General features: G+C 40.2%; 2 protein-coding genes across 4 annotated transcripts in view; one reads left to right on the forward strand and one right to left on the reverse strand.

The window, feature by feature from the left end:
• LOC128025820 (protein LBH) overlaps positions 1–2,573 on the reverse strand; it is a 5,796-nt gene extending 3,223 nt beyond the window's left edge. The window contains exon 1 of one of the 3 annotated variants that reach the window (XM_052612350.1): positions 2,423–2,573. The gene's annotated coding sequence lies outside the window, so the exon portion shown is untranslated. Of the gene's footprint in view, positions 1,158–1,935 lie in introns of those variants that run through there. The other 2 variants (XM_052612351.1, XM_052612352.1) reach the window with 2 other exon arrangements.
• Positions 2,574–5,006: 2,433 nt separating this feature from the next.
• zmp:0000000755 (phosphofurin acidic cluster sorting protein 2) overlaps positions 5,007–20,000 on the forward strand; it is a 34,518-nt gene continuing 19,524 nt past the window's right edge. The window contains exons 1-2 of the mRNA XM_052612315.1: positions 5,007–5,443; positions 19,653–19,740. Of these exons, the coding sequence (XP_052468275.1) occupies positions 5,244–5,443; positions 19,653–19,740 (288 nt within the window). The 5' untranslated portion in view covers positions 5,007–5,243. The remainder of the gene's footprint in view (positions 5,444–19,652; positions 19,741–20,000) is intronic.

Raw genomic sequence — 20,000 nt, forward strand, 5'->3', positions numbered from 1 at the left:
CAGGACTCTTATTTCCCTGTCATCACTTAAATTCATGTTTTTGGCAGACGCTTTTATCCACAGTGATTTACATTAGATTCATGGTTTACACTTCATCAGGTCATGCATGTGCTGGGAACTGAACCCATGACCCTGTGTTGAGCAGAACGAGAGCGTCGGGACTTCATCTGAACCACCACACGCCGCTGATACTCAGGGCAAAAACCACGAGTGAAATGTTGAACCTTTAATTCACTTTCCATTCACACTGTTGGGTGATTTTAAACAAACTGATTAATATTTATCTGTCTTTTACGCTCGTCCATCATATTTATGAGTGATCTATGATGAAATCTATTTTGTTTCACATTTGGTTTGTGTCAATGTCATTTAGTATCAAGCTACTACTATTTTTATTATGTTTTTTTGTAACCTCAGTATTATTTCAGTTTCAAGTAATGACTGTGTTCTCTAATGTTTGCTGCAGCTTTAGTTAACTCTAAGAGTCCTGGTCTGTGTTCACGTATGATCTGTGTGAATGTTTTCAGTCTAACCTGTTTTCTTGGTCTCTCTGTTCATGTGTTTGCTGATGCTCATAAATAATCCTGGAACCTGAATAATATCATTATTATCATCTGAATACATCACCACAGTAAAACGTTTCCAGAAGTTTCTGCGTTGCATGAAGTTTCTCTTCTGTGAGAGTGTGACTGGATTGGTGAAGTGTGGTCAGTTTTATATGAATGCAGCATGTTAATCTCAGACTCTCCAGCACACAGTGACCGCTCTCATTAGAATGAGTCTGATCTACTCTCGTCTGAAATACTATTATTTACCGCAATATCATGCGAGTGAATGTTATTCTTCATGTGTTTTCAATAACTCGGGTCCATTACATCAGAGCAGCTCATAAAGACACTGAATTAAACGATGTGCAACAGTGACAGCAGCAGTGATTTTGATTCGCCTTTCAAAGATTAAAATAAAGGTCTAAAACTGATCCGAATCAAATGTGCTCCATAAGATAGAAAACATGAAAGAAACCAAGAGCTTTCTGTGAGACAGAGTCAGAGAAAGGTCCAGAGCGATAAACACAGCGCTTCCAGAAGAACGTCTAAACATCCTGCTCCGAGAAGAACAGAACACACAGATCACACACACACTCCAACCTCCGGCCCAGATACTCCAGACACACACACACACACACACTCCAACCTCCGGCCCAGATACTCCAGACACACACACACACACATACTCCAACCTCCGGCCCAGATACTCCAGACACACACACACACACACACTCCAACCTCCGGCCCAGATACTCCAGACACACACACACACACATACTCCAACCTCCGGCCCAGATACTCCAGACACACACACACACACACACACACACACACACACACTCCAACCTCAGGACAAGACCACAGGAAACAGATGATTCTTCTGCACAATCTGACTTTGCTGCAGTCTGGAATTGAACTACTGGTTTCGTCTGGTCAGAGGAGAACTGACCCCAACTGAGCCTGGTTTCTCCCAAGGTTTTTTTCTCCATTCTGTCACCGATGGAGTTTCGGTTCCTTGCCGCTGTCGCCTCTGGCTTGCTTAGTTGGGGTCACTTCATCTACAGCGATATCATTGACTTGATTGCAAATAAATGCACAGACACTATTTAAACTGAACAGAGATGACATCACTGAATTCAATGATGAACTGCCTTTAACTATCATTTTGCATTATTGACGCACTGTTTTCCAAATGAATGTTGTTCAGTTACTTTGACGTAATGTATTTTGTTTAAAGCGCTATATAAATAAAGGTGACTTCATTATTGATAATAATCAGAAATGTTTCTCGAGCAGTGAAATCATGATTTCTGAAGATCATGTGACACTGAAGACTGGAGGAATGATGCTGAAAATACAACTGCACAAGTGCACATCACTTACTTACTCTGAACTGATGATGCAGGATCCACCAGGACTTCAGGGACGAGTCAGAAATAAGTGTTTGTGATTCAGTATTCACTCTGATCCTGAACTGACTCTTCTGTGGAGCTGGAACTGAAGGTGTTTGATAACTGGTGAATTTAACAACATCAAGAATGATGAGGTGTGAGGAATCTCCCTGATGATGTTCACACAATGAGAGTGCTGTAAAAACTACAGTTCTTCACGCAGGATCTTCATTCAGCAGACACTAGGAGCACCAGGACACTGGAGATGACAAGCCCTGATGGAAACACGGATGAGACAGAGCCTCCGTCTGTGGAAATGTGAGACTCGTGACGGAACGTGACCTTTGATTGTTGATCTGTGACTCAGACTGACCGATGAAGACAATCACACACGGACTGAGCTCAGCCGAAGAGACATTAGAGCCACGAGCTGCTCAACACAACACAACACACTGCACGAGTTAAGAGAGGACGAGATCTCACCTGCGAGCTCATCAGCCGATGCGAGTCAGTCTAATACCAGCGGATCTCCAGACGATCTTCATCAGCTGCTCGGTCTCCGCGTGAGCGCGCGTGCGGCTCTTATTCAGGAGGCGTGGCCGGCCGCGGAAGCCACGCCCACTCCCGACAGACTTCCTCAATCACATCGCGCTAAATGAGTGGAAAAGTGCATGTCATTAAATCGCCAATACTGCTTATTGGTCAAATCTGTTCTTAAAATAGTCTTAAAGGGAAATTTCACCTAATGTAGATTCTTTCGTTATAATGTTGCACTAAATTTTTGCAATCTTTATTTTTTCCGACATTAACATGGATGGAAAGGACAGAAAACGCTGTATTAAAGAGGTCAGGAGTAAAGGAGAGAAGACTGAGTGAACTTCATCAGTGTTCTCTTCTTTTACCCGACAGCCTTCAGTCCTTTAGATCATGATGCAGCTGATGTTTACACTCACAGACAGGAGAGAAGAACACGTGATGAAACACACTTGTCTCTCAGCGCCCTCTTCTGGCCGTCAGCTGAAAGCTTGTCTCCAGGAACATCACAAATAGACTTTACAAACATAACACCACCTGATAACATTTAGAGTTGACACAGAACAACAGATACAAACAGTTGAAAAGCTTGAGGAAGAGCAAAGTAAAGAAGAAAAGAGCGTAGTAGTGACACTAGAGACTGATATCCAGTGAATACTACATTGCTCTAGCAATAATTCTGATCAAACCCTTCAGTATATGTGTGTGTAACCACTGTTCATCTGAAAGCTGTGTGGAAGATTACTTGCCAACCGTAGTCTGTTCCTGATTCCAAATTACATTACATCATACAATTTACATAATATAATCAGACCTGATGTTTATCACATTGATTTAAATAGCATATAATATTGTGCCATATTGATATAAAAATACAAAGAGAAAGAAAATATATTCCATTTGTTGTTATTAACAACATGAAGTACATTCCAACCAAAGTAAAAAGGAAAAGGAAATATTTCCTTCTTTTACCTCCATGTCATGTGACCATTAACCTGCAAATCTGTTGCTTAATTATAAATGTATTACCTTAAAATCTCAGGAGTACGGCATAAGAATATATGTTAGGTGAAAGAGGTTTGGCTTTACATAAGAAATCACAAGAAAATCAAACAAATGCAAATGTGTTTAATGTGTTCAATAGACAGTAATTCAAATAAACATTCATGTGTTCATCAGAAGATGATGCCATGTTGAAATGCTAAGAAAACACTTTAGTAAACGCAGTGTACTCTCAGTTTTGTGTGTAATTACAGCCAGCGGACTAATGACTGCGCTCTGTGTGAGTGTCAACAAAAAACCACAGGACATTGATTTCATTCATGTCCACTGCAGAGGACAGCAGGACTAAAAGTGTGATCATTACACGTTCTGGGAGACACAACATATTCCTATGAAATATTAGATAATATTATGAAAACCTTGCTAATTATTCTTTTAACTTTTATATCTTTTTGTCATTACATGTTGCCCCAGGAACATCAGTGTGCACATTAGATATAGTGTATAGATACACATTGTAAACCCTCTTATGTCCCTTTTACACACATACTGCATAAAACAAAAGTGTATATCAACTCCTTCTATTATATCTTTCATAACATAGTTGAGAATCAGCTTTATACAACATTTGGTATAAAAAAATCCTGAAACCTAAAAATGCATTGATGATTTATTATTCAAAATTTAATTTTGTTCTTATGCTCTAAACAATGTAATGACATGAAAAAATACTATTCTAATGTCAGTCAGAGAAGATGTGAAGATGTGTGTGTGCTCCAGACTCTCCACTAGATAGAGCTACAGTCCAGCACATCCCTGGACAGACTGTGTGTGTGTGTGTGTGTGTGTGTGTGTGTGTTTGTGTGTGTGTGTGTTTGTGTGTGTGTGTGTGTGTGTGTGTGTGTGTGTGTGTGTGTGTGTGTGTGTGTGTGTGTGTGTGTGTGTAAGAGAACGCGAGAGAGATGAAGTCAACACTGGAGACGCCCATGTTGTGTTACTTTAATTTTGACTAGTTTCAACAATAAACCAACTTTCAACATTTGTTAAAAATATTAGACTGTTTCACCAGAGAAAGATACAGAAAAATCCTCTTTTTGACTGTATTTGTGGAAGAGGCTCTGTGTGTAATGTGCAGCTGTTATCAGAGGAATGTGTGCTCCTCACATGCTGCTGTCCGTCACAGACCTGAACTCTTGATTCTCATTCATCAGAGCTTCACAGACAGAGTAACCTACAGAGACTGACACAACTAACCCTGACCCGAACTAACCATAACTAACCCCCACTAACCAGAACCCAGCTGACTGCTCGGACAGGCAAACCAAAGCTGTGTAGAATTAATAACTCTACACCTCCACATGATGTCATGATGTCATTTAAGCAAATGCATAATGTAAATGTAATATTGGTGGTTGTTGGGTATACCTTTTTTTTTTTTTTTTACAAATATTTCTGTTTGTAAACACGGTAGGCTATATTCCATCTATTATGACTTACATCTTTGCAGTGTGTGTATGTATATTTCCCATTTCTCCTGTTCTTTCTGTATCTGTGTGTATTGAGGTCAGCGCTGATGATGATGATGATGATGATGATGATGATGCCCTCTGTCGGTCACGGCGCGCGCTGCAGAAGCTCCGCCTCAGACACTCATCCTCTCCGGTGAAGCGGAGTCTCGCGCAGAGACGCGCGGCGCGGCAGCAGCTCTGGTCTCTCCGGTCCGCGTCGCGATCTGATCGGTGCATGCGAGAGCGGAGCGGCTGAAGCGATGATGGCGGCAGCGCTGGAGAGAGGAGGGCTTCGGGCCGCCTTCCTGAACCCCGGCAGCGGCGGCGGAGCGGCTCCCACAGCGGTGTCCGGAGCAGGAGCAGTGCTGTGGGGCTCCGGGGGATCCGGGGCGATGCCCGTCCCCATGAACCTGTTCGCCACCTGGGAGATCGACCGCTCCTGTCCGAGCTGCGTGCCCCGGTACGAGTGTGTGTGTGTGTGTGTGTGTGTGATTGTTCAGCTTCTCTGATGGAAGTTTGACAGTGTGACACCAAACTCATGTTTACTCATGTTCGGCATCTCCTCCTTACACCGATGTTTCAGCACTATAGTACTGTGGTGTGTTACTGTGGTGCTGAAAGTGTGGTATCTACATGATGGTGCACACAAAATCATCCTTCTCTTATCATTTACATCCCTTTTAACCTTTAGTTAAAGATTTCTTCTCTAGATTTCTTCTGTGGAACACAAAATATATTTTTAAAGTAAAGAGTGCTGTGTTTCATTTTCTGGAATTCTTAAGGAATATATATTTTTAAATATCTTCTTTAGTGCTCTACAGAAGAAGGAATGTGTTAGTAAACAATGTCAGAGAGCATCGTGGTTAGTGGAGTGTTGTTTGTTAATGTTGTCTTGTTATTGTGTAAGTCTTGTTATCTGTGGTCAGCTTTGAGTTCTAGTAGAATCACACCGAACGCGTCACACACTCCTGCTGCACGGATTCACACACTCCTGCTGCACAGATCGTTTCTCCATAGTTCGGTCGTTTTGGGAGATGGATGTGTTTCTTCATGTGTTGAGAAGTGAGTCGCAGCAGATGAGCGTCTGTTCTGGTGTTTCTGTTTCAGTATTCAGAATTCCAGTTCTTGTGTTTTCCGTTTCCTTCTGTATCCGAACTTTCGCTCTCACTCTGGGGAATTCCAGAACGCTTTCACACCCCCGTCATAATGTGTTTTTCTGGGAAGTCAGTGGACATGTTCCTTCACCCTGATGTCATTCTTCACATGGAGCTTCTCAAGCTGATGAAGTGCAGACGGTGTGTGTGTGTGTGTGTGTGTAATGCATGCAGTGCTCCAGATGGGTGTGTGTGTGTGTGTGACAGCGAGGTACAGTGCTGCACTGCAATGTAAACACATTTCCCGTGACGGATCTATCCATCACTCTTTGTGTGTTTGTGTTTCTCTTTCTTAAGTTCACTTGGCTGAGATCTTCAGAGAAACACGTGTCCGTCTGCTCTGGAGACTTCGGGGTGTTTTAGTTTTTCAGGTTGCTGCTGAGGTCAGGAAAACACTGGGAATGATGGATTACAGCGCAGAAACTGTTGACCGATGACATCACGCAGCACTTTCAGCAGTTTAGTGACGTCATTGTGGTTATAGTGCAGTGATCAGAATCAAGATGTGTGTGTGTGTAGTGCATGCAGTGCTGCAGATGTGTGGTCTGTGTGTGTGTGTGTGTGTGTGTGTGTGCCCAGTGCAGGTGTGGGACTGGCCTCCTCTCAGGAGCGGCTCCATTAATCAGCTCTGACCCAGATGTGTCCAGCTCTCGTCTCATTGCTCTCTCGGCCGCTACAGCAGGAGTTCAAGCCCAGTGAGGGCTGTGTGTGTGTGTGTGTGAGTGTGTGTGTGTGTGTGTGTGTGTGTGTAGTCGAGCTGTGATGGCTCAGAAAGGTCGTCCCAGTATGTTGGTGAAGTACACGCCATCATCCAATGGGAGAGCAGCTAGTGAGTATAGTCACATGACAACAACACCGTTGCAGGATACTCACACACACTGATACACTGATACACTGTTTCTGCAGTTTTTCAGATCAAACTAATAGTTTAATCCAGACCCGCCTCTGACTATATTTAACAAAAGATTATTCCTACTGTTATGACTTGCTTTCTCCCTTGATTAAGCACAGGAAGGTTAATACCACATTTATCATTTTAAGCCCCACAAAATAATTCTAAAATCTTTTCAGTGAAATATAAAACATGTTGATGATAGAAGAGTTTTGAATAAATGAATAGATGCACAGAAACCATCACATTACAGTAACGGTCTTTATCACTTAGGTGAAGTGAGACGATTGTGTGTAATTAATGTTTCAGAATGAGTCTGAATGTAAGTCTGTGTGTGACTTTCTCAAGCAGAGAATGAAGATTCAGATTCATGAGGACGTTAAGTGTTCAGAAAGTGTGTGTGTGTGTGTGTGTTATATTTCCACTGTTCTCTTCCTGCATGAACTGACTGAACTTCAGTCAGACTTCAGCTGTTTTTAATGACCCTACTTCTAATCTAGACCATACTCACTATTCATACAGTATAGAGTGAGATATTTATATTCAGAAAGATGAACTGCTAACACACATCCACACAGATGTGTTAAACACACGTCTGATAAACACATGTTGTGAGGGAATATGGTCAGTGTTATCTGAACGCTGAAGTCACAGCATGTGAAGGAGATCCTGAGCATCTTTAGACATGAGCTGTGCTTCTGATCTGTTATGAGGGGCTTCCCGCTGGAAACCTCACGAGACGGATCGCTTACACACAGACGGGATCTGAACTCAACACACGGAGCAGAAACTCACTCCACCCTTCATCAGCACACCACCACACCAAAACAAGACGAGATCCGAACATCAGGAGCATCAGATGACTGGTTCTGAGATGATCAGGGTCGGTCACTATATAGGCAAAAAATTACGTTTTGCAAACGAAAATTAAAGTATTGAGGAAAATACATTTGCTTTTTGCAAACAAAAATTAAGAATTGCAAAACATGAAACAGTGCGAAAGCAATGATTTTGAAATAAATGTTTTCCATGGTCATATCTATTAATTTATTTGCAACGCTGCTTTTATTTTGCGTGTCAGTCTAGTTTGAGCTTGCGATACCATTTTTCCTTTGCGCTTCACTTTTCTGCACGTCTCTCTTTGTGGCAATGTTTTGACGTGGGGGCGGAGTCAAGGGATGGGGGCGTGTACAACACGACTCCCTGGAACTGACGTCATCGTCCTGAGACGCAGATCACTGATCCAGGCAGGCAGCAAGGAAGCAAGGGGCAAGGAACTCGACCGGAAGTTGAAGTCGGGTGGGGGCTGCCATCTTGTAGCAGAACTTCACTTGCGTTAGCATTCATTTTGGCGTCACTTTGACAGCGAATAACTTTACATCTGAGGCGTTTAAAGACTCTGTTTATCCATTATTTATTTCTAAAGATACACGACAATGTATAAAGGGCTCCATTACCTTCTATGTTACATTATGGCCCCGTAGAAACAGTTTTTGTAAAAAATAGGCTAACGATTGCGTCATAACCACTCGGCTCTCTGTCGCATTACCGTACAAACAGGAGGAGAAGCTCGCAGGCAATTAACTTAATATGGCGTACTGGCGTTACATTTTAAAATACTATACAAAATAATTAATCAGAATACTTACTCCTGCTCACTCACGACAAAGAACTCCCCGCTCAAGCTCGCCGTCTCTGCAAGATTAACGATGGCAGTTTGCACGCACAGCTACTAGAAGATTTACATCTGTCAGACAGGTTGCTGACGTCATCAAGCTTCGTTTGAGTCTGCGCGTCAGAAACTGAAGTGCTAAAAATGGGCTTCACTTGTGTCAATTGAGTTCCAATGGGGTCGCTGTGTCCATTTCTTTTACTGTCTATGGATCCAGGTCCTGTCCAGTGGATCGTTTAAAGTAGCATTAAAACATTAATGTTTTCATTTTATTTACTTGATTAACAAATGTATTAGCAGCGTTTTCTCAAAGAAGTTGTTAACATGAACATTTGCTGTTTATTTCTCTCGATGTGCACACTTTTATCGCATTAAAATGTGTATCATTTGGTTAACTGCAAGTATTTGTTTAATATCTCTTAACTTGTGGAGGACGCCAGCGCACAGAAGCGTTCTTTGCTCACATTCATTCAGGGTTACTGCTAGTTTTAATGTAAAATAATGCAATTCACTTCATCAACTATAACCTACATCATTAAAGAGGTCTACGACTCAAGTTTTATCTCGATCGCGAATTCGTTTTTCATTTACATAACTACTGGCATAAAATTATAATTATAAATTTTTTTTTTTAACTCAAGTCTTTTTGGTTTAGTTTTGTCGTGGCCACGAGATATTAATTCTTGGGAACGTGATAATGTCGTGACCACGAGTTTATTGAAAAAACAAACCAGGGTGACCAGAGCAACCTGAGATTATCAGAGATTGATAAAATATTTTTTGTCCATCCCACAGTCCGTTGATCATGTCTTTTCATGTAATATAGGTTAATGTAAGGCTATTATTATTTTTTTATCATTACCGTATTTTTCAGACTAAATCACACCTAAGTATAACTCGCATCAGTCCAAAAATACGTCATGACGAGGAAAAAAGCATAAATCGCCCTGGACTATAAATCGCATTTATCTAGGACCAAGATAAAACATTACCGTCTACAGACACGAGAGGGCGCTCTATGTTCTCAGTAGTAGACTACACGAGCACTGAGCAGCATAGAGTGGTAGATCATAGATCATTTGAATCGGTTCGGGAGTTCGTAGCGGGTTCGCGAATCATTTGAGTCAGTTTGGGGATCGCAAATCATTTGAGTCAGTTTGGGAGTTCGTAGCGGGTTCGCGAGTCATTTGAGTCAGTTCGGGAGTTCGGGAATCATAGCTGTATATGGATGGGCATTTAAAACTAATTTAGTAGTTATAATTACGTTTTCCACGCGTGTTTAGGTGTGATATGTGAACTTTGTGTGCCTTTTAACAGTATCAAGTATATTCAAAAACTAAACAAATAGTGCCTAAAAAGTGCACGCATCTAGGCTAATGTAAAGTTACATGATGAAGTCATACTAGTGCGCGTGTGCATTTTGAGTGCATTCTTTCACTGCATTATTCTGTGTATTCAAATGCATTTATGAATGCATGTGAATGATCACAAAATTCAAGATATAGGGTTAGAAAATGTATACATTTATATAATTTTTTGTATTTAATCAATATCACACGAAGAGTGCCATTTCAGTTTTTCTCCAAAAATCTGCATGATTAAAATGTGATATTATGTTACTACAAACAATAATTTAATTACAAATACAAAATGTTGCAGAATAATGTAATATATGAATGAATAATATCCTAAAGAACCTTTGTGCCAAAAGGGTTCTTCCTTCTCATTATAGAACCTTTTTAGCATCAAAGGTTCTTTGGAGTTGAGTAAAGAACCCTATGGTTCTATATAGAACCCCAATAAACCTTTTTTTCTAAGAGTGTACATTTGTTAAAAAAGTAAATAAAACGAGAACATGAATGTTTTAATGCTACTGAATAAAAATAAATGATCCACTCGAAAGTCTCTGCTCATCATGACAGCAAAAAGCTAATTTATTTTCCTCAATACTTTAATTTTCGTTTGCAAAACGTAAATTTTTTGCGTATCTATATATATACGGCCTTAAATTGACTCCATAGAATCCAAATATATTTAGATAATATATAAAAACTTGTATTTTTGAAGATGCTCCTCTGGTTGAGATGAAGCCACTGGACGTCACTGCAGATATCAGCACAAACACTTTCACAGACTCAACGTGTTATCAAAGACAGAGACGATCAGGGCCAGTGCTTGAGGACACACACACACACACACACACACACACACACAATGAGCTGCATGTGTTTGGTCATCTAATCAGATGCTCTAAAGCCTCGTCTGCTGTAAACAAACCTGCTGTAAGCAGCTTGTAACCTTGTAACACTAAAGCCGTTGTTAATCAGCCCTCTTTAATCAGTGACACTGAAGGCCTCTCACACCAACCACGAGTAGAACCTTAGCTTTATTAATCAAGTTACCTTTATTTATATTGCACTTTTAACAATACAGATCAAAGCACTTTACTGTACTATTAAATAGGAAAATAGTGTGACAATAATGCAATAGAACAAAACTAAACACTCAATTATCAGGCAGTTCATCATTGAATTCAGTGATGTCATCTCTGTTCAGTTAAATAGTGTCTGTTTTTATTTGCAATCAAGTCAATGATATCGCTGTAGATGAAGTGACCCCAACTAAGCAAGCCAGAGGTGACAGCGGCAAGGAACCGAAACTCCATCGGTGACAGAATGGAGAAAAAAACCTTGGGAGAAACCAGGCTCAGTTGGGGTCAGTTCTCCTCTGACCAGACGAAACCAGTAGTTCAATTCCAGACTGCAGCAAAGTCAGATTGTGCAGAAGAATCATCTGTTTCCTGTGGTCTTGTCCTGGTGCTCCTCTGAGACAAGGTCTTTACAGGGGATCTGTATCTGGGCTCTAGTTGTCCTGGTCTCCGCTGTCTTTCAGGGCAGTAGAGGTCCTTTCTAGGTGCTGATCCACCATCTGGTCTGGATACGTACTGGATCCGGGTGACTGCAGTGACCCTCTGATCTGGACACAGACTGGATCTGGTGGCCACGGTGACCTCTGAACAAGAGAGAAACAGACAAATATTAGCGTAGATGCCATTCTTCTAATGATGTAGAAAGTACGGTGTTATGTGAAGTGTTTCCGGTTCCGGTTTACCTAATTAATGCAGCCTAAAAATCCTTTAACGGATTTGGATATTAAAAGCATATTAGTATGTTATGTGTATGCCAGGTTAAAGAGATGGGTCTTTAATCTAGATTTAAACTGCAAGAGTGTGTCTGCCTCCCGAACAATGTTAGGTAGGTTATTCCAGAGTTTAGGAGCCAAATAGGAAAAGGATCTTGATTTGTGAACCTTAATAATGATTTGTTTTTAAAATCAGTCTAAATATTAAAGAATAGTGCGTTCACACCTCAACTATAATGAAAGCGACACAGAGGAACGATTTCCCAGCTGTTCAACGAGCCAATTAGAATCCAGCTGACTATAAAGCGTTCTAGCATTTAAAGTGACAGATGACAAAACATCTTAGAATAAAATTTGGTCTGCACGCTAATATAGTTATAGGTTTTGTTCTTGATGTGACTGGGCCTTGACTTTACATTGTAAAAATATTATAGATTATTTCAGTGTTTCATGTTTCTCTGTGATTAATTGTGAGTTTACTAGTTATTTCTGAGTGTAGCTTCTGATGGGGATTACTGCGTCTGTGGTCATCCAGGAGTTTCCCGTCCGTTCTTCAGCTTCAGGAATCACAGTGGGATCACAGTTTATGGATCCTGTCGGAAGAGTTTGGACGTCCTCGTGCAGGGAGGAGCCGCTCCGAAACAATCTCTCTCTCTCTCTCTCTCTCTCTCTCTCTCTCTCTCTCTCTCTCTTCCTCTCTCTCTCTCTCTTCCTCTCTCTCTCTCTCTCTCTCTCTCTTCACTCAGGCATTTCCTGCGTGTGGTTTTCCAGCAGCTACAGGTCATTTATTTGCAGGACAGACAGCTTTCGGACAGGCGTCCAGATCTCTGTTCGGGCGAGCAGAGACGTCTGATTCTCTCAGTTAAACCTGGTCTTGCTCTTGTCTTGTACTGAGCAGCGTGAACATCTGTAGATCACATGTGCTCAAGCGTAAAGATCTTTGGCTTGTTTTATTCACTCTTTTACTGTTTTTCTGAATGAAACGAGAGCAGTTTCTTCTCGCTGAGCTTTGACTTTCTCTTCTGTTATTGATTGTTTTGCGTCCAGCTTCTTCTCTCTCTGACTGTTTTCTCTATCAGAGTGTTGTCAGGAATCTCCTGACTAAGAGTTTTAGCACAGAAACACTTTCTTTCTTCTGTTTAATGTTCTCTTTCCTCTTCTCGTGAGTTCAGGGGTATCAGTATCTGTGCCGTATCCTCACATGAACTGGAGGAAGTTCCTTTCACTCAATTGCATTATGCAGATTTTGAACTAAATGAGTTCCCAGCATGCTTCGCTTTGGACAGTAAATGTTGGAATGAGGTGTTATTTTATGTGTTTTTGCACAAGGTCATTATGTAATTGTTAAGTCTGTCATCACGCATCACTGTTTACGGATCCAAAAGCAAACAGTTTTCCTCGATACTCCCATTAATATGTGTACGTGTGCATCAATCACAAGAGCAATGCTGCTCTAACCCATGTAGAAAAATATGTAGAAAAAAAACATAAGATAAGGCATTTTTAGTGTACTCAAAGGAAATACAAAATCTTTTTTTTAATCTTAGTTTAAGGTTCAGATGATTTATTGAAGTGACTGTAGCTCATCAGGTTTTACAGCGTATAATCAACTTTATTTGAGTAAATGTGTGTTCTGGTTCTTTCTCTCAGGACATCAGAACCGTCTCTGTGCATTAAGAGCTGTGTGGACTGCAGACACAAGAGCTTTCAGTGCTGTACTTTAGGCTGTAAATCCACTTCCTGACAGACAAAGATGCAGGGATGTAAAAGTCTTTGTGTTCGTCTGCTGGAGGCTTCGCTCAGGACCGGCTCCGATCGTTATTCACGCTCTCTGAAACACAAAGACACTTCATTTCTAAACCTCTATTGAGTGTTTCCATCAGTTTTGTTTTATTTATAGCCGCTCATAGTGTCACAATGTGGGGTCGTTTGTTACAGATATTCTTTAATAGTTTATATAATGGCTTTTAATGTAAGAGTAACCAATGATGAGCAGGAGTTTTAAAGTTAACTAAAACTGAAACTTAAATTAAAACCATGAAAAACAGAATTGCTCTTTGAAATAAAATATATGTAACATAAGGCTGTTATTATTTTCATCATTAGGTATATATATCTGCACACTGCGGGTGGATGAGGAGAGACACGTGATTGTACAGCGCTTTGGGTGGACAACAATACACAACAAAGCACTATATAAATCCATCATTCATTTATTCATTCATTCATATAGGCTAGCCGTATATAATTGCTATTAATATTTTATTAATTAGGGCTATATTTTTATATTAATTGTTATGCTTACTTCTCCTTTCAATTCGTGCAAAAGACTTGAGTGAAGACGTCAGCAGGACGGGACTTGACTGTTGAGGTGAGACAGAAGTGTAATGACACACGCAGGCTACTGCATTGATTGTTAAGGATATTCCAGCTGTAATATGCCACCACTCACTGATCTATATAAATGACATTTAAAATTCTCAGCTCTCAGGTTCTGTCCATTTTATTACAAATTTCAGACAATACCGTTTTTGGGGTCAGAAAATGTGACATGACAGATCGCTTTAGCGCCTCAGTTCAAGTAAAGTTACACCTATCATCTGTTACTTTCTGTTTAAAGATACTGTACAACTTACAGAAATGTATATATGCCTCATAAATAATATCAATCAATCAGTCATCAGTCAAAACAGCAGGAGAACAATTATTTCACAGAATGTTACTTTTGCCTCAAGAAAGCCATTTAAAGACCATAGCAGGTTAGTTGAGAAAAATAGCCACAAGAAAGGAGTATTTTGCTAAATGTGTGCACTATAGTACATATTTATTATATTTTCACCTGTCATTAAATAATTGTTATTATAATGAAAACTGCATTTATATATATATATATATATATATATATATATATATATATATATATATATATATATATATATATATATATATATATATATATTTTTTTTTTTTTTTTTTCATTTGTAATCAATTGAGAAAAAAATCCCTTAAAGTGCCAGGCACAAGCCTTATACCTTCTGTCGGTCTGTGTCATTAATGTGAACAAAAGACAAAGAGAAATAACTCACTGCTCTTGAGTAACAGCTTTAACAAGGATATATATGTATGTATGTATATGTGTGTGTGTGTGTGTGTGTGTATGTACGTGTGTGTGTGTGTGTGTGTGTTAAGTGAAGTATTTTACATTTGATTATGCAATATCTGTACCTGAAAACGGTGCTATTTATGATCATTTTTTCTTATTTTATTACTGACTGTTCACTTGTCTTCATTAATGTTTGAACCTAATAGTTAGTGTTTATTGTGGAATTGAAATTGGAATTGTGAGATGAGATTGCAGCTTATTTACAAAGAAAACAATAGCAATTTTATGTTTATTTATGTTTTTTTTTTTTGGCAGGGCAAGTACAGTTTTGAACCCTAGCATTGAGCTCTGCATTTGAATATATAAGCCAGTCTACTTCAAGGATTTTTAAAGGCCTTTGATTATGTTAAGAAAAATTAATTATAAATCACTACACAATGTTCTTTGTCTTAATTACTATTTTATTTTATTGTAGATCAGTGGTCTTTATAAATCACGTTTACTGTAGATCAGTGGTCTTAATACTAGCCTACTATAAGCAGCCAACAGGTCAGAGGTAATATGTGTCAATTAATATAAAAAACAAAACAAAAGAAGTGTTATGTTGCAGCAGATGAAATAGTTACAGCAGAAATTGTGTAGCCTAAGCATTAATATTTATATTACAATAATAAGAAGCACATAAATTAAGACCTTTAGATATTTAAAATTAAGCCTGATACAATCATTTGCATTTTCTTTGTTTATTATTTTAATAGTTTTTTCTTGGTTTTGATAATAATACATTCTAATCAGTAACTTTACATGCAGATTAATGTATGTATACACATGTAGTGTGTGTGCGCACGCATGTTTACATACATAGTGGGCCGGTCTGGATGAAGTCCAGGGCTCATTTTTTTGTCCCAGTCCAGCCCTGGTTCGGTGTATGGAGCGTGAATCATTTGAACCAGTTCGGGAGTTCGGAGCGGGATCGCGAATCATTTGAGTCAGTATGGGAGTTCAAAGCAGGTTCGCGAATCATTTGAGTCAGTTTGGGAGTTCGTAGCGGGATCGTGAATCATTTGAGTCAGTTTGGGGATCACGAATCATTTGAGTCAGTTCGGGAGTTCGTAGCGGGATTGCGAATCATTTTAGTCAGTTCGGGAGTTCAAAGCGGATTCAAGCGGGATCGCGATTCATTGGAATCAGTTCGGGAGTTCGTAGCGGGATCACGAATCATTTGAGTCATTTCGGGAGTTCAAAGCAGGTTCGCGAATCATTTGAGTCAGTTTGGGGATCACGAATCATTTGAGTCAGTTCGGGAGTTCGTAGCGGGATCGCGAATCATTTGAGTCATTTCGGGAGTTCAAAGCAGGTTCGCGAATCATTTGAGTCAGTTTGGGGATCACGAATCATTTGAGTCAGTTCGGGAGTTCAAAGCAGGTTCGCGAATCATTTGAGTCAGTTTGGGGATCACAAATCATTTGAGTCAGTTCGGGAGTTCGTAGCGGGTTCGCGAATCATTTTAGTCAGTTCGGGAGTTCAAAGCGGATTCAAGCGGGATCGCGAATCATTTGAGTCAGTTTGGGAGTTCGTAGCGGGATCGTGAATCATTTGAGTCAGTTTGGGGATCACGAATCATTTGAGTCAGTTCGGGAGTTCGTAGCGGGATTGCGAATCATTTTAGTCAGTTCGGGAGTTCAAAGCGGATTCAAGCGGGATCGCGATTCATTGGAATCAGTTCGGGAGTTCGTAGCGGGATCACGAATCATTTGAGTCATTTCGGGAGTTCAAAGCAGGTTCGCGAATCATTTGAGTCAGTTTGGGGATCACGAATCATTTGAGTCAGTTCGGGAGTTCGTAGCGGGATCGCGAATCATTTGAGTCATTTCGGGAGTTCAAAGCAGGTTCGCGAATCATTTGAGTCAGTTTGGGGATCACGAATCATTTGAGTCAGTTCGGGAGTTCAAAGCAGGTTCGCGAATCATTTGAGTCAGTTTGGGGATCACAAATCATTTGAGTCAGTTCGGGAGTTCGGAGCGGGATCGCGAATCATTCCCAGACAGCAAAACTCACGTGGGCCAGCTCTGGATTCCTTTATGATGATTTGGCCTAAATGTGGGCCAGATCTGGTCCAGTACCATTTTGGATCTGGTCCAGAACCATGCCGGATCTGGGCCAGCTCACATACATAAATATAAATTTGTGTGAGTGTGTGTGTGTAAAACAAAAACTAATGTGCAAAAACACGTCTGAGAGCGCATCACAGATTCTGTTCAGATTTTCATGCTAATAGCCTTTGATGTGGATTTGTGTGTCTGGGATTGCATGAAGCGACATATAAATCCTGTGTGTGTCCCATGAGGGATAATACCAGTGTGTGTGTGTGTGTGCGTGTGTGTGTGTGTGTGTGTCCTGATCTCAGTGACGCAGGATTCATTCAGAGAATTAAACCTTAGTTTTTGACTCTACCATCTGCTGCCAAGATCCTGAAAAACATATTTTATTCTTACAGTTTTGTTTTATATTAATTTACACTCATTTTATTTTGCTTAATTTTATTACTTTATTAAAGTTGACTTCTAAATTATTTTCTATTTATTATTTTATTGACTTTTAATGTACTTTTTTAGTTAATTTACTTTTTGTGATATTATTATTTTACTTCGTTTTATTTTTTTACTTTTTACTTTAGTTTCCTTGCAAATTTGTCTTTGTTCACACATTATACATACTTCTGCTGCAGTGAAACACAGATTTGCTTCTCTCATGTAAAACTCTATTACTGTGAAGTTACGCTCTAACAGTGATGTTGAGCATGATATAGTTCTGAATTGTACGGTGATACTTGCTTGATCTGTCCGCTGCTTTTGACACGGTTAACCTCCAGATCCTCCTATCAACCCTACTGACAAAAGGCATCTCAGGAACCACACTTCAATGGTTTGAGTCTTACCTATCAGTGTTATCTTGGAGAGGTGAGGTGTCCAAGTCACAACATCTAACTACTGGGGTGCCTCAGGGCTCGGTTCTTGGACCACTTCTCTTCTCTGTCTACATGGCATCACTAAGTTCTGTCATTCAGAAACATGGCTTTTCATACCACTGCTATGCTGATGACACTCAACTCTACCTCACCATTTTTCCTTTTGTGATGTAGGACTCTTTTTGACCTCCCATACGGCAAATGTTTCCATTCACATCTTCTCATGCATCCTGAATATGTTCGTTCTCCTCAGGTTTTCTTGTGATTTCTTCCATCATGCTCTCTGGCAGCCGCGAGTCCTTAAATATTCACGAGAAGCTTTTAAACAAGCAGCCGCTTTAGCAGCTCTTAATAATGCAGGAGAAGAGAGAAGACGATAATGGAGCGAAACAAGAACAACGTGTGACGCTGTGGCCGAGATACAGGCTGTCTCTCTCTCTCTGTCTCTCTCTCGTGGTGTTTGAGAGTGTTTTTGTTCAGCTAGCGTTCGTTAGATATTCACTCTAACACGCTGATGTCAAACAGGTCAATGAGGAACATCTAAGGATCTACAGCTGGAGTTCTGAGATGCTTGTGTGTGAAAGCATGTCTGTCTGCTGTTGAAGTAGTTCCTGTGTCACGAGTGTGTGATAGGAGACCTGCAGCACACACACACACACACACACACACACACGCGTGTTATCTGTGTGACGGCACTCCTGTGGAGCATCAGTGCTGGGAGAGGAAGTCACTTTATAAATAAAAACTATGTAAACAGACGTGTGACTCAAACAGCATGATCATTTTTGTTTAACATTGACATGAATATTGCTCAGCTCCCCATTTGAACAAACTTTCAAGATTATCAAGTTTATAAATGACCAACTTCTAAAAACACATTTATAGCTGTGTTTGAGAAGAGATCAAACTGAACTGAACTTGAGCAGTTCTGCAAAGAAGAGTGGGCAAATATTGCTAAAACCGACAGAATTTGAAAGCTGAGGATTTATTTCTTATCAAAAGTAATAAAGTAGAAAGTTATTGTGATTATTAGTTCAGATAAAGTTGTTTGAATTTGTTTAGGCTGAACAGATGCTACAGTGATCTGTCATTAAAGAGCAAAAAGAACTGCACTTATTGAGATTTGTGATAAAATTTCAAAGCGGAGACTTCGTTTCTGTCTGTTAATGGATATTGTGAGCTCAGTAATGACGATGATGATGATGAAGATGATGAAGATGTGAAGCAGTGACGCAGATCTTCTTTTCTCTGTCAGAGACTGAAGCAGCAGCAGAAAGTGGGTCAGAGAGACAGACAGATGTTGACATCTCTGGAAATGGCTTTGTGTGGAATGAGCTCTGGGTGGAGAGATGGGTTCCTCCTGTGTGTGTGTGTGTGTGTGTGTGTGTGTGTGTGTGTGTGTGTGTGTGTCCTCAGTAACTCAGAGCAGCTGTGATGCAGGAAGAGGAAATGCCTGAGAGTCTCATTTCACCAGCACTGGATCTCATCACAGAGACAAACTGAACGCACCCAACACACACACACACACACACACACACACACACACACTCACACAAACACAGGCTTCTCTCACGTAAAACTCTATATTATGCTGGGATGGTGGGTGATATTTGCATGTCAGAGCTGAGAATGAGAGACTGGTCCGTCTGAAACAGATCACTGATTCACTCTCTGTGCAGTGAGAAACAGAGTTTAACATGAGTATAACTAGAGTAACGGAGTGATTGTGTGTGTCTCAGGCTGTGCAGTGTGACGCTGAAGAGGCTGATCGTGTTGAAGGAGCTGGACAAGGATTTGAGCTCAGTGCTGATCGCTGTGAAGATTCAGGTCAGACTCCTGAGATCCTCTCATCTTCACCACTACAGCTTCAGAAACAGCTCAAACAAACCTTTTAATGCTTCTCCAAGACTAACCTTCTGCCTTTGATTCCTCTGATACTTCTGTTATCAATACAATCAATACAATCATACATGTTGTGGCAGTTGAATGTTGTTACTCTTATCTTTTAGACCTTTGATAGACATTATGTTATTTGTTAATTTAACTAAATTCAGTTCATTTTTAAACAAACATAGTGCAGTATGTTA

Source organism: Carassius gibelio, chromosome A13 (assembly GCF_023724105.1).
Source record: "Carassius gibelio isolate Cgi1373 ecotype wild population from Czech Republic chromosome A13, carGib1.2-hapl.c, whole genome shotgun sequence".
Lineage (NCBI taxonomy): Eukaryota > Metazoa > Chordata > Actinopteri > Cypriniformes > Cyprinidae > Carassius > Carassius gibelio.